General features: G+C 47.0%; 1 protein-coding gene across 2 annotated transcripts in view; it reads right to left on the bottom strand.

Annotated features, from left to right (window-relative positions):
- Positions 1–12370, bottom strand: part of PPP2R2B (protein phosphatase 2 regulatory subunit Bbeta) — a 269665-nt gene that overhangs the window by 186836 nt on the left and 70459 nt on the right. The window contains exon 1 of one of the 2 annotated variants that reach the window (XM_044454366.1): positions 1637–1866. The exons of the other annotated variant lie outside the window; for it this stretch is intronic. Within the exon in view, the coding sequence (XP_044310301.1) occupies positions 1637–1706 (70 nt within the window). The 5' untranslated portion in view covers positions 1707–1866. Of the gene's footprint in view, positions 1–1636; positions 1867–12370 lie in introns of those variants that run through there. 2 annotated transcript variants of the gene reach the window in all.

The following is a 12370-nucleotide window of genomic DNA, read 5'->3' as shown; positions in this document are numbered from 1 at the left end:
CTAATGTCTTTCTATTACGCAGCAGAGGTAGTTATATGCCCTTACCCATAATTTCCTCATTGCTGACCTTTCTAAAAGCATACATGTCATACCAGGAAATAGACCAGGGTATTCTGTTCATGTCATCATTATGTCTTCCTGTATGTTCTATCAGCCAAAATAACAAATAAACATGCTAAGCAATTAACACACAATGCCTACAATATTTTACAGTCTTTGAAGAGTGTCATATTGTATTGATGCACCCATTTCACAGAAGAATAAATGAAGCATTAAAAGCTGGCAGCTAGTTCCTTTAGGCTTATAATAGTCACATACACCAAAAGAAAAGAATATTCCACAGTACGAGACAGTTCAACATGGTTAACATCTTTAGTCCAGCAACTCCCTAGTTAAGGCAACCAAGAAATCTGTCAATTCCACTATCAAACTACAACTTTTGGTGTCCTACAGACTTCAACTAAATTCATGAGGCTGGGAAAAATACTAGTTCCATTTTCTGACCCAAGATCCCATTCTCTGTTTCAACCATCCCAACATAAGGACCAGTGGGGAGCTTACCTATTTGGTGACATGGCTACTAAAACACAAGAGCAAAAGGGAACCATAGTCATCCATATTTGTGACATTCCCAAGCCCTAATTTTGGCCCTGTTTTTCAGATTCTAGAAATTACAGTTATTTCAAACTATGCCAAATTATATTCCACGCCCCATTCCAGGTTAATTTTTGTTTGGCCTATCCAGTCATCATGCCTCTCTGTCTTATCTTCCAGGTCAAGGCCAAATACCTTCACTCCTTGCTCACCAGAGACTGATCCCGAGGTGAAGGGGCCTAGGAAGCAATTCCTTCCACCCTGTGCCTCCTCCTCCACACACCCAGGCCTCTTTTCCTTTCATGACAGTTCTGGCAGCTTGTTCACTTTAGCCCCCACTTCATTTCCGCTCGCAGTTGATTCAGCAGAATCCACTGCTGCAGAATTACCGTTGCATTCTTTTCCATGAGCCTGTCACCACCTGTCTCAAAGCTCTTTTGCCATTTCATTGGACACAGCTTTGGTCTGTCATCCTCATGAGCCATCCAAGGTTTTGGGGGGTGGGGGAGAAGGGAGACTGTCACATCGCCAAGCAGCAGCAAGGTAACACCCCAGAGGAGCAAACTGACATAAGCCCTGCCATGTAAAGCGTCCATTAATTAATTTACACTTCCCTGGGCAATAAACGTAACCAAGAGTGCAAATGCCGATTTCAAGGGAGGCCGCCCGATACCTGGGGAGCGCGGGGGGAGGGGGGGGCTGCTGACACATCAAGGTGTGATCAGGGCCCAAATGAATCGGAGCTGACATCACCCAGAAGGGAAGCGCTCCGGTGCCCGAAGACCTTCGTCCTGATCCACCTGCTGCTCGGGGCCCAAGCCCTGCGTTATGGCGTGTCTTCCCGGCACTGCTTCAAGACGTTTCCCTAAATGCACCGCCGCCGCCCCGCGATTTGCCCTGGGTTTGCTCGTTCAGCAAGCACAACGCCATTCTACTGCAGGGTCCGTGCCTTTGAGTTGAGCTTTGGCAAGGCGCCTCCCCGCAGTGGAATGGGGTTGCTTTGCAATTTTATTTTTTCCTAACCCAGTGGGCCTTCCATTACCTTCTGTTGCATAGCTGTGATCGCGCAGGAAACTGTTGTTTATCTTGCGGGTATCAATGTCCTCCTCCATTGACAGCGGGCTTACTTTTGTGGGAAGTGAGAACAAGCAGGCAAGTATCCATCATCGCCCCACCACGACTGGATCAGCGGAGAGGAGGGAAGGGGAGCTGCATTGAGACCAACATGCTCCTGCCCTGCAAGGAAAAAATAAAACTAAAAAAAAAAAAAAATGCAAGCAAGCAAGCTTTCACCTCCTGCTGCCAGGGACGCTGCAGTCGCAAAGGTCCAAATCCCTTTCTCTTCTTGCCGTTGACGCAAAGGTGCAAATCTCCTTCGTCTCCACCCAGGAACAGGGATGCGCAAGGTCCAATTCCCCTTCGCCTGCTGCTGCCGCCGCTGCGGTTGCTGCTGCACAATCTCCAAATTCCCTCCTCCCAAGGCTGCCGCTGCCGCGCACGATCCGATTCCCAGGGACGCTGCTGCAATCCCCAATTCCAAGGCGAAGTGCTGCAGCTGGGCTACTTCCCGATCGCGACGCCCAACAGGTTCCCCTTGTGGCTGGCGAGCTCTCCTCCGCATGCAGCAATTCCCGGGGCTGCCCAAGTCAAGAAACCGCTAGCCACAAAATGGTGTCCGTTACTGCAAAGATCACAGCTCCGGCGTCAATGCTCTCTCTCGGTGTGTGTGTGTTTTAATTTCAGCGGGGAGGGGGCGGGCTACGCCGTGAAGCCTCGGCCCTAGGCAGGGCAGTGCGGACCGCGGAGCGGGGGCTCTCCAGGGGCAGGACTGGCGCCGCTGCGGCAGGCGAGGCGGCTGCCGAGGGCTTGGCTTGGCTTGGCTCGGCTCTGCTGCAAAGCGCCGCTGAGAAGCCCGGCTGGCGGAGGGAGCGCGTTGCTGCTGCAGGAGGCTGCTCAGGCTTGTGCGGTAACGGCGGCGGCGGCGGCTTGCTGGAACCTTATGGTGCATTACAGCCCAGGCTCCTCCCATACAGTTCGGCTTTGGCCAACCGCGGTGGCGGCGGCCTGGGGACTCTCCCCCGGCAGCGGGAACGGCTTTTCTGCTGCAATGGAGCTTCCCCGGAGAGGCAAACTCGGAGGAGCCGCGCGAAAGGACCGGCCAGAGGCGGGCAGGCGAGGGGCGCCCGGGGCGAGCCGAGGGAGCTGGCGGCGCGAAGGCAGAGCAGCCCGCCCGGCCACGAGCGATGCGCACGTGGAAGGAGCGCAGGAGGAGGCGAGGGGTCTCTTTCGACTAACGCCATTCCTCCTTTTGGTTTGCAGGGATCTGAAACACGAAAGCCACCTTCCTCGAGCCGGAGCTTTGCAGACCTTTTGGACTACAGCTCCCAGCATTCCGACCATTGACCGCTCTGCATGGGGCTGATGGGAGTTGACGTCCAAAACCCCTGGAGGGCCCCAAGTTGGAAAGGCTGCACTGAACAGTAGAAGAGCCTTGAGCAAAGTGTGGTTCTAAATGCACTTGTGATTCTGGGCACAGCTCTTTTTGAGTCATGCATGCTTTGCCTTTCCCCATCCCTGCAGCAGGAGTTGAGGAGGCCGAACAAGTGTTGCTGACCATAGTAAAGGAAAATGTTTTGCCTTCCCATGTTGACATTTCTCCCTATTTCTTACTTGTATGTGGACATTTTCACATGGCTTGCACAGTTGGAATACTTCAGATGGTTTTCCATTCATTAAATGCAAGAGTTGCATTTGGAACCTTAAGGAGAAATGCATTTTTTAAGTGGCGAGAGCCTATGTATGTTGAGACAGAAGAAGAAAAATCCTTCAACCCCCAGGATGCCCCAGCCAGCCCTGTTGGGGCATGCTGAGAGTAGAAGGGCCTTTTTTTTGTTCAGACATGCATAGAATTGCACACTAAGGCTATGATCCGATACCCACTTAGAATCATAAAAAACTGCCTTCTACTGACTCAAACCATTGGCTCATCTAGCCCAGCATTGCCAACCCTGACTACCAGGATTCCGTTAGGACTGTTTCCAGCTCTACCTGGACATCCTGGGGATTAAATATGAGATCTCCACCTGGAAAACGGGTGCTCTATTACTGAACTACGGCCACTCTTCAAACTCAATAGACCTCCTAAAACTCAAGCCAAAATAAAGGTTCTCTCCCAGTCTGGACCTCATTTTTAAATGGTTGGAAAAAAGCAAAATGGCAGGCACTTTGCCACCTGCTGCCTACAGCAGGTTTGCCCATCTGTGGCGGACTGTAAGACCCAGTAGGAGCACAGTGTTCTGTGCCATATCAGGCTGCTGAACTGGCATGAAGCAAAGACTGTCCTATTTCCAGTTTCTTAAATATCTGTCAATTAGATATCAAACAATAAGATCTCCTATGAAGGAAACAAAGGCTGGGTTCAGGCAACACAATAACTTGTAGGTGAATCCGAGTTCAGACAAAATGATAACCCTTGTTTCAACAAGACGCCACAGTTCAACAACAAGCCAAACTCAAGTGTGAGTGGGTTATCCTGTCCAAATCAGTCATACAGGCAATTAGACGATCATTTAAATAAACCCCCGAAACATCACCTACATGCAAACAGTTGGTTTGTCCATTTTCACCCATCAGGAAAGTAGACAACATGAAGCAGCAGATTTTCCCTACTGCTCACATGGTCTGTATCTTTGTACGTTGTAACATTTCTATCATTTGCTCTTTAATAATTAATTGAATGGCTAATTTAAGAGTTATGCTCTATTTTTGACCAAGACAACATTGTATCGGTTGTAGGGTATGGGTGGGTAATCAAGGTGCACTGAATATATAGGTTGCTACAATTATTTACAATTACATAAGGCCAAGCCTGAACATACACGTTTGTGATGCACCTTGCAGCCAAACAATACTTAGCTGAATTCCCAAATTCATTTCAGTCATTATTTCAGTTGCCTTCTAATGCACCAGCAAGAACAAAGTATGAGACACTGTGCCACTTTTACTTATAGCAGAAACTTTGCCTGCTAGCTTCCCAGTTGATACTGCAGTTACTTCAAAATCAGTTGACATCCTTAAAGTTTTTACTCGGTTCCATATGGATAAATGTGGTTCAATGTGGATAAGTGCAAGGTCTTGCACTTGGGGCATAGGAATAGCTGTCATAAGTACAGGTTAGGTGATAAGTGGCTGGAGAGCAGCACTTGTGAAAGGGACCCCGGGGTGCTGGCTGACTGCAGGCTAAACATGAGTCAGCAGTGTGATGCGGTGGTCAAGAGGGCGAACGCCACCCTTGGTTGCAGAGCCAGAAGTGTGGCTTCTAGATCAAGAGAGGTATTACTACCACTCTACACGACTCTAGTGCGCCCGCAACTGGAGTATTGTGTTCAGTTTTGGGCCCCTCATTACAGAAAGGATATAGCCAGGTTGGAGTCAGTGCAGCGTAGGGCCACAAGGTTGGTAGCCGGTTTGCAGGGGATGGAGTATGAGGCGAGACTGAGGGAACTGGTCTCTTCAGCCTGGAGAAGAGGAGACTCAGAGGGGATATGTTGGCGACATACAGGTATGTGGGGATGTCACATGGAGATGGGTTGAGACCTGTTCTCCCCTGCAGAGGAAGGCAGGAGGCGCTCCAACGGAGCAACGCTCAGGGAGCCAAGGTTTCATTTGGATGCCAGGAGGCACTTCCTGACAGTCAGGACCCCGAGGGTGTGGAATGGGCCTCCACGGGAGGTCGTTGAGGCCCCATCGGTGCGGGTGTTCAAGGATAGGCTGGACGTCCACATGGTGGGCATGTCGTGAGCAGAGCCGGCTAGTGCCGGAGGTCAGACTAGATGGCCTGGGAGACCCCTTCTGACTCTCTCTGTTTCTATGTTTCTATATGCAGTAAACCTGTAGACTTATTCCCCTGGGCATAAGCCCCACTGAATTTAATGGAACTTACTTCTGAATGACATGTATAGGACTACAGTGTCAATTTGTTTTTAATGTTCAAGTTCTCATCCCAAGCAGCACTGGGCAGAAACTCAGTCCAAGTTGAAAGTACAAGTTGAGATGTTGGTTATTTAACACATCCTAAATGTTATACATTAAAAATCCTGAAACCACTCTAACTGTATGTGCTTCAGGGTCACATATAGTTGGGAAGACATGACACAGCCACTATTCAAGTCTGACACAGAAATCGGTGAAGCATTCCTGATTTTCTTGAAGCACATGGAAGCAAGCTGAAGGCCCTGCTGGGTCAGACCAGGGGCCATCTAGTCCAGCATTCTGTTCACACAGTGACCAACAAGCTGCTCATGGGGAAACCACAAGGGCACGGGTGCAACAGCACCCCCCCTCCATGTTCCTCAGCAACTGCTGCACACAGACTTACTTCTAATACTGGAGGTACCACATTTTGGCATTCATGAAGTTTTAGGTTTTCTTTCTGGCAGTTAAATGTGGAATGATTTGGAAAGACCTCAGACAAAAGTTTGAAGATCTATTATCAGGTGGAGTAGATTACTACCTCTTGCAACTTCACACTTTATTTGAGATACAGCTGTGGTTCAAGCTATTACAACACACAACTCTACTAAAATGTCACCTTTGCAGCTTACAAAGTTATCTTAGTAGTAGGCTGTTACTTTCTTAACAGTGCAAATAATTTTGAAGAGCCTCAGAATGGATCCCTTTTCTTCCCTAAAATATTATACAGCTCATACTCCAATATTCCAGCACTTGGTTTCCTAATACCCAGGAAACTGTGAGAAATTGATCTGTCTGCCATTCTGCTTTTAAGAAGGATGGTGCTATTGTGATTTCTTTTCACTGTGCAAATACTGGAAGGTGAAAACAAGGCCTAGGAACAGCGTGGGAGTCCTGCTTTTCCAGCCACCACAAGGCAGCAGGAGGGGCAGAATAGGAAAACTGACATGGGCGGTGGCAGGCACAGAGAGCCCTTCTAGCTAGACTTTATTTTAGTGCTTGAAAGTAGGGAGCTGTCCCAAGAAACCTTGCAATGGATGGTGCTGAAATCCATTAAGAATAAAGGCGCTCTGGCCGGGCTACGTGCTACAGGGTTTGGGAACCTGCGGCGTGTCCAAGTGTTGAATGGCAAGCTTCAACAACCCCTGTCACAGGGTATTTGGACTGTAGCTGATGGGAGTAGGAGAACAACATCTGGAGGGCCACCAGTCCCTTAATTCTGCCATACCGGGTTGCCCAAGTGCCGCAGTGCATCAGGGCTACCCTCTGACATCTATTGCCAGAAACAATGGGGAGCACAAAAGCTGATTATTCTGACTCAAAGCATTGATCCACCTATCTTCGTACTGTCTACATTTTATAGGCAAAAGCTCTTCAGAGTTTCCCAGGCCTCCCTGGAAATGTTTCTGTGATCTATGCTGGGGACTCAACAAGGGACCTTCTGCATGTAAAGCATGCGGTATACCACTGAACATCTTCTGAACTCGGGGCTCTTCTACAATCCAGTTTGTACATACCAAAAACTGTTCAGTGTTTGCTTGCAGAAACGTTCTCACACAAAATGCAGTGACATGATGCATGTCTCCAGAATTAAACAGGGACAGACATGTATCCAAAACTGATGGAGCAGTTTTAATAAGGTCATGAGTCTTTCTTGCTGGCTGTTTAAAATTACTTTTTAGATATATGTATCCCTCTGTGCATTGTAGGTTTCTTTGTATATGGCTTTTATAATGTATTTACATTTTTACTTTTTGTAAAGAGTCCAGAAAGATTTGGCTACCAGGCAGTATAGAAATATAACAAATTAATGACATGAATGAAAACTGTTTTATTTTGCTATCTGTGAGAGAAGTTTTCTGTAAGGAATTGCATTCCTTATAGATATTCCTTAGAAAAATAGGAAGAGTATTACAGCCAAATTCCCTTGTGTACAATTGCACACACTGTAGTCAAGAATATCAGTTCCTGAGTTTTTGGTTGCCAGAATGAAGACAATGAAAACCGAGAAGAAAGCTGTGGAATTTCCTGTTTGTTGCACCTGCCTCCAGCCCAGGCTATGACTGATGCGGCCATCATCATTGAAAAGGTGCTGTTTAGCATCTGCTGCTAAACCTTGCAAGGAGAGCTCTGCTTTGTGACCCCTCTTTATCTAAGACCCTCCTACAGATTGCACCCTGGTAGCTTCCATAATGAGTACGTAACAGGCATGAGGCCAGCACTGTGCAGTATGCACTTCCTTTTAATGGTTACTAAGTGGGCACCCAGTCTGTTAAGTGTTGCCACTGCTATCCAAGCCAAGAGCGTGTGCCAAGGAACCAGATGCCCATCCTGGAAAGACCACTTCCCTGACCAGGCATCTGGTCCATAACTTCCAGCCAAAACAAACCAAGAAATCTATGCACATAACTGAACTCTAATCATTTGAGGAGGACTAGAGTGGAGTACTGCAAGGATTTTATTTCAGAGAGTGGCAGCAAGGTAACCTGGGTGAGGACTAAACAGCATTCCAATAACTGTTTCAGGGTTTGGCCAGAATATGCCTGTAGACAAACTATCAGTATCGGCAAACATTCGAACTGCTTCTCACATCACCTTTCTTCCCTACTGCAAGATGAGCTCTCCTTTTTTTTTTTTTCAGTGTGTTGGTTTATCAGTGTTGCTTTAGGGTTGTGGTTACTTAAAAAAACATTTTATTCCAAAGCGCCTTGAGCACTCATGGGACGCAATTCAGAAAGACATCTTTAAACATTCTGCAACTGCCACACAACCGGTGCCTAAAGGGTGCTCCCGGTGCTCCCTGGGGACTGCCCTCCTGGCCTGGCTTCAGCGCAGGCCCCTTCTGCAGCCAGCACATGGGGTGACTCCTAGGTTGCAGTTGGGCCACCCAGGCTCCTTGGCAGCATCGCTGGGGGGTGGCGGTGGCGGCGAGCCAGGAACACAACTGGAGCCAAGCTGGACAGCACTTGTCTTAGTTGTTGCTCGCAGTCTCCTCCGCCCCTGTAAGTTCAGAATAGGTTGTAAAGGCTTTTAAAGACCTCCCAATGTTGGAAGCCACCTTGACCTGTGGAAAGGGTGAATGCTCTTATCCACACCACCACAACTACTCCTGTAGCTTTCAACACGAAAAGAAACAAGGCAATTCTTTCACAGCAGTGCCCCCCCCCCCATTTTAATAAGTGGTGTTTTCATACCCCTCCCCGCTAAAAGATATTTGCTTTTTTGGTTACAGAATGAAGATCTTCACTCTCCTTTTTTAAAAGAATCGAGTGAGGTTTTGCTCCATGGACAAGCTGAGTTAAAGCACTGAAATGTTACTTCCCCAAATACTGTCCCCGCACACCTGCCACATTTATGTGACACATAATGTTACATATATTAGAGAGAGAGAGAGAGAGAGAGAGAGAGAGAGAGAGAGAGAGAGAGAGTTACGACTGTTGTAGAGGCAGAGCTAACCTCTGGGTAGTACTAGCTGAGGCGCAAGAGCAACTGTTGCGGATGGAGAAATGAACAGCTCTGCAGGCTTTATGGGTCCCATTCATTTTGAACAAAGAAGCAGTTAGGGATTCCAGGTCATTAGCAAGATATCCAACAAGGAAGATTCCAAGATCAGTGGCTTAATTTATCAGGGAAAAAGTATATCAGCAGCAAACTAGGCCAATCTAGAAACAAAAAGGAGACTATTTTGTTCAACGCATGGACTGGTAGAGTAATCTGCCTGCATTCAGGCGGCGGCTGCTGCTACTGGGTTTCTCTTCAGCCACTGATGACAATCAATTTTCCACTGCAAATTGTCAGAATTCCTTTAGCATGACTGGAGAGAAAGAGTTTGGGAGGGGGTTCTGTCCCTGTGGCAGAGGTGGGACATACACTCCTCAAAAAGAATAATCCAGTTGAGTATTTTTGTTGACCAAAGAACAGTCTAGAAGCATACAAGAGCTCAGGGTTGAGTTTCATCTTGCCAGATCAGCCTGTCATGTTTTCCTTCCATATGTGCCTTGTATAAATTTCTTAATCATTTGGTTCTCTTGTGAGCCACACCATTCCCTCCAGATACCACATGGAAGATCAGCCTCTTCTAGATCTTTGACATTTAATACTCCTAAATTATTTTCTGTTTCCAATCAAACTCTGAGTCTGAGAAAAATTCTTTCCTTTTCTACCACAATTCCCATCAATTCTCCCCATCCTCTTAAGCATCCCATTCACCACCCAAAATGCCTCTCTTCTACCTTGCCTGGGCAAGTGGTGGTAGCGATAGTAGTCATAGCACAGGGAGGGCTAGCACACATGAGCAAAATTGTTCAGAAATGCAAAAAAAATTGAGAGACACTGTGTTCTGTAGATATTCTGTGAACATCCAAGTGCAATGGAAAGGAAAACTAGAAAACCACAAACATAAAGGGAAGGTTTCACATTTATTTACAGCTTGCTATAGATCGCATGTATTGAAGTTATAAACAGTCTGCCTATTATTTTATCTAAGCCAGTAGGAACAATGTTTGCTTTAGAGCTCTTTAACTTCAAAACTGTGTACCTAGTGCTAAATAACATGCTGAAATTCTTACTAAGTAGAACTGTTCTGATTGAACCAGGCAGGGGGAAATTTTAACTAAGTTTAACCTTACCTATCTGAATGTATTTTGTTATTTTAGCCAAGCTACCAAGAAATTAAAAGACACTTGCTCCTTGGGAGGAAAGCTATGGCAAATCTAGACAGCATACTAAAAAGCAGAGACATCACCCTGCCAACAAAAGTGCATATAGCCAAGGCTATGGTTTTCCCAGTTGCAATGTATGGCTGTGAAAGCTGGACCATAAGGAAGGCTGAGCGCCGAAGGACTGAGGCCTTTGAAATGTGGTGCTGGAGAAGACTCCTGCGAGTCCCTTGGACCTCAAGGCGATCAAACCGGTCAGTCCTAGAGGAGAGCAACCCTGACTGCTCTTTAGAAGGCCAGATACTGAAGATGAAGCTCAAATACTTTGGCCACCTAATGAGAAGGAAGGACTCCCTGGAGAAGAGCTAATGCTGGGAACAACTGAGGGCAAAAGGAGGAGGGGACAGCAGAGGATGAGGTGGCTAGATGGAGTAACTGAAGCAGTCGGCGTGAGCTTAAGTGGACTCCGGGAGATGGTGGAGGACAGGAAGGCCTGGAGGAATGTTGTCCATGGGGTCATGATGGGTTGGACACAACTTCACAACAACAACAACAATGAAAGAACATGTTAAACTTTTGGAGTTGTTGGGTGGATGGTTAGAGATTGGAAGCTGGCAGAGCTATGATTCTGCAGCCCAGTCAGCTCTCCAGAGCAAATCAGCTACTCCCAAAAGGAAGGGTTTCTATTCCTCATCTAGTAGTTTACCAATTACCCCTGGCATGCTATGCTGAAAGGGGCATGGATTCTCTAAAAGTTCCAGGAATTTCAGCCTTATGTTATATTCTGTTTCCTTTTCTTCACCTCTAATCCTCAGCTAATTCACAACAACTAGTACCCCAGAGATGAGATTGTCAAGTCTGCCTTTAATGGAATTTTCAACAGCTGCAAATTGTCATTAAGCTTCGGTATATTATCTTTCAAGTCAATTTTTGCAAGCATGTCCTATACACTTGCCCTTTCTGCCAAAGCACCACTGCTTCCACGGTTTTTCATTATTTCCAAACTGCAGGAAAATATGTTGATTGTACATCTAGCAACCCAGTCAGCATTTCAGCTTTACACCACAAGAGCCACAGGCATCCAAGTTCAGATGATATTGCTAGATATTCCTGTTTCAGTACTGCACACTCTTAAAGCACAGTGCCCAAGAGGCCTCTGATGGAAGTTAATTCCTCCAATATGCTTTTCTTACTATCAAACTGCACAAAAGAGTGGTTGGAAAGAACCCACATTTCCTTTCTATGCACCCGTGCTGCATTTCTGGACAACACAGTTGTTGTGCGAGACCTTCTGAATGTCCAAGGGCCCTTCCAGAGGATGTCCTTTGAACATGAAGAACTGTAGGAGTTACTGTGCAGTGATGTGGCAGAGCCCCTTGGTCAGTGGCAGAGCCCCTGCTCTGCATGCCAGTGGCCCTGGGCTCAGTCGTCAGCATCTTCTGGTGGAGCTAGGAGAGCCTGGAGAAAGCCACAGGCCCGCTTCGAGAATACTCAGCAGAATGAAACAGCGCCCTAACTCTGTACAAGGCAGCTTCCTATATCCCTGGAAGGGTTCAACTGCATCTGCAGAAGTGAAATCATCTCTTCCCAGTACGCAAACTGTGACGCACTATTTCTGGAGAAATGGTATTTCTCCATTTCCACCCAGCACATCCTTTGAACGCTGGGTGCATTGTGACATGTCAGTCAAGAGCATTGCTCAGCTAAGGACCTTCGACAAAACCACTGTTTGTGAATGTATGTATTTATTTCATGGCTGTACTGCCTGATAGCTGAAGCTTTCTGGGTGGGGCACTCTGTCAAGCAACACCGCCCCTCCCTCTGTGCCATTTCCTGTCACTGAGTAAGTATTTTAAAGATATTTGAACAGCTGAATGCTGCTTGCTGTCAGTGTGTAGTGCTGCATTCTGAAATGCAGGTGCTCATCAAAACAGTCCCCAAGGAAAATCCAAAATTGCAGGCAGCTGCATAGATCCGTATCAACCCCAGTTCCTGAGAGGAGTCTCATTTGCTAGGAGTGAGTGATTTGTAAAGCTAGCAGATCTTAATTGCCCATTCAAGGTCAAGTTAACCCAAAGTATTTTGCAGTGCAATAAGGAACAGGGAAACCTGAAGGGGCTGGCAGAATTAGTGTTCCTTCTAATCAA

Source organism: Varanus komodoensis, unplaced genomic scaffold (assembly GCF_004798865.1).
Source record: "Varanus komodoensis strain SLA01 unplaced genomic scaffold, ASM479886v1 scaffold7_3, whole genome shotgun sequence".
In the NCBI taxonomy this organism is placed as follows: domain Eukaryota; kingdom Metazoa; phylum Chordata; class Lepidosauria; order Squamata; family Varanidae; genus Varanus; species Varanus komodoensis.
The sequence above is the reverse complement of the archived record's forward strand: the minus strand, read 5'-3'. Positions and strand labels throughout refer to the sequence as shown.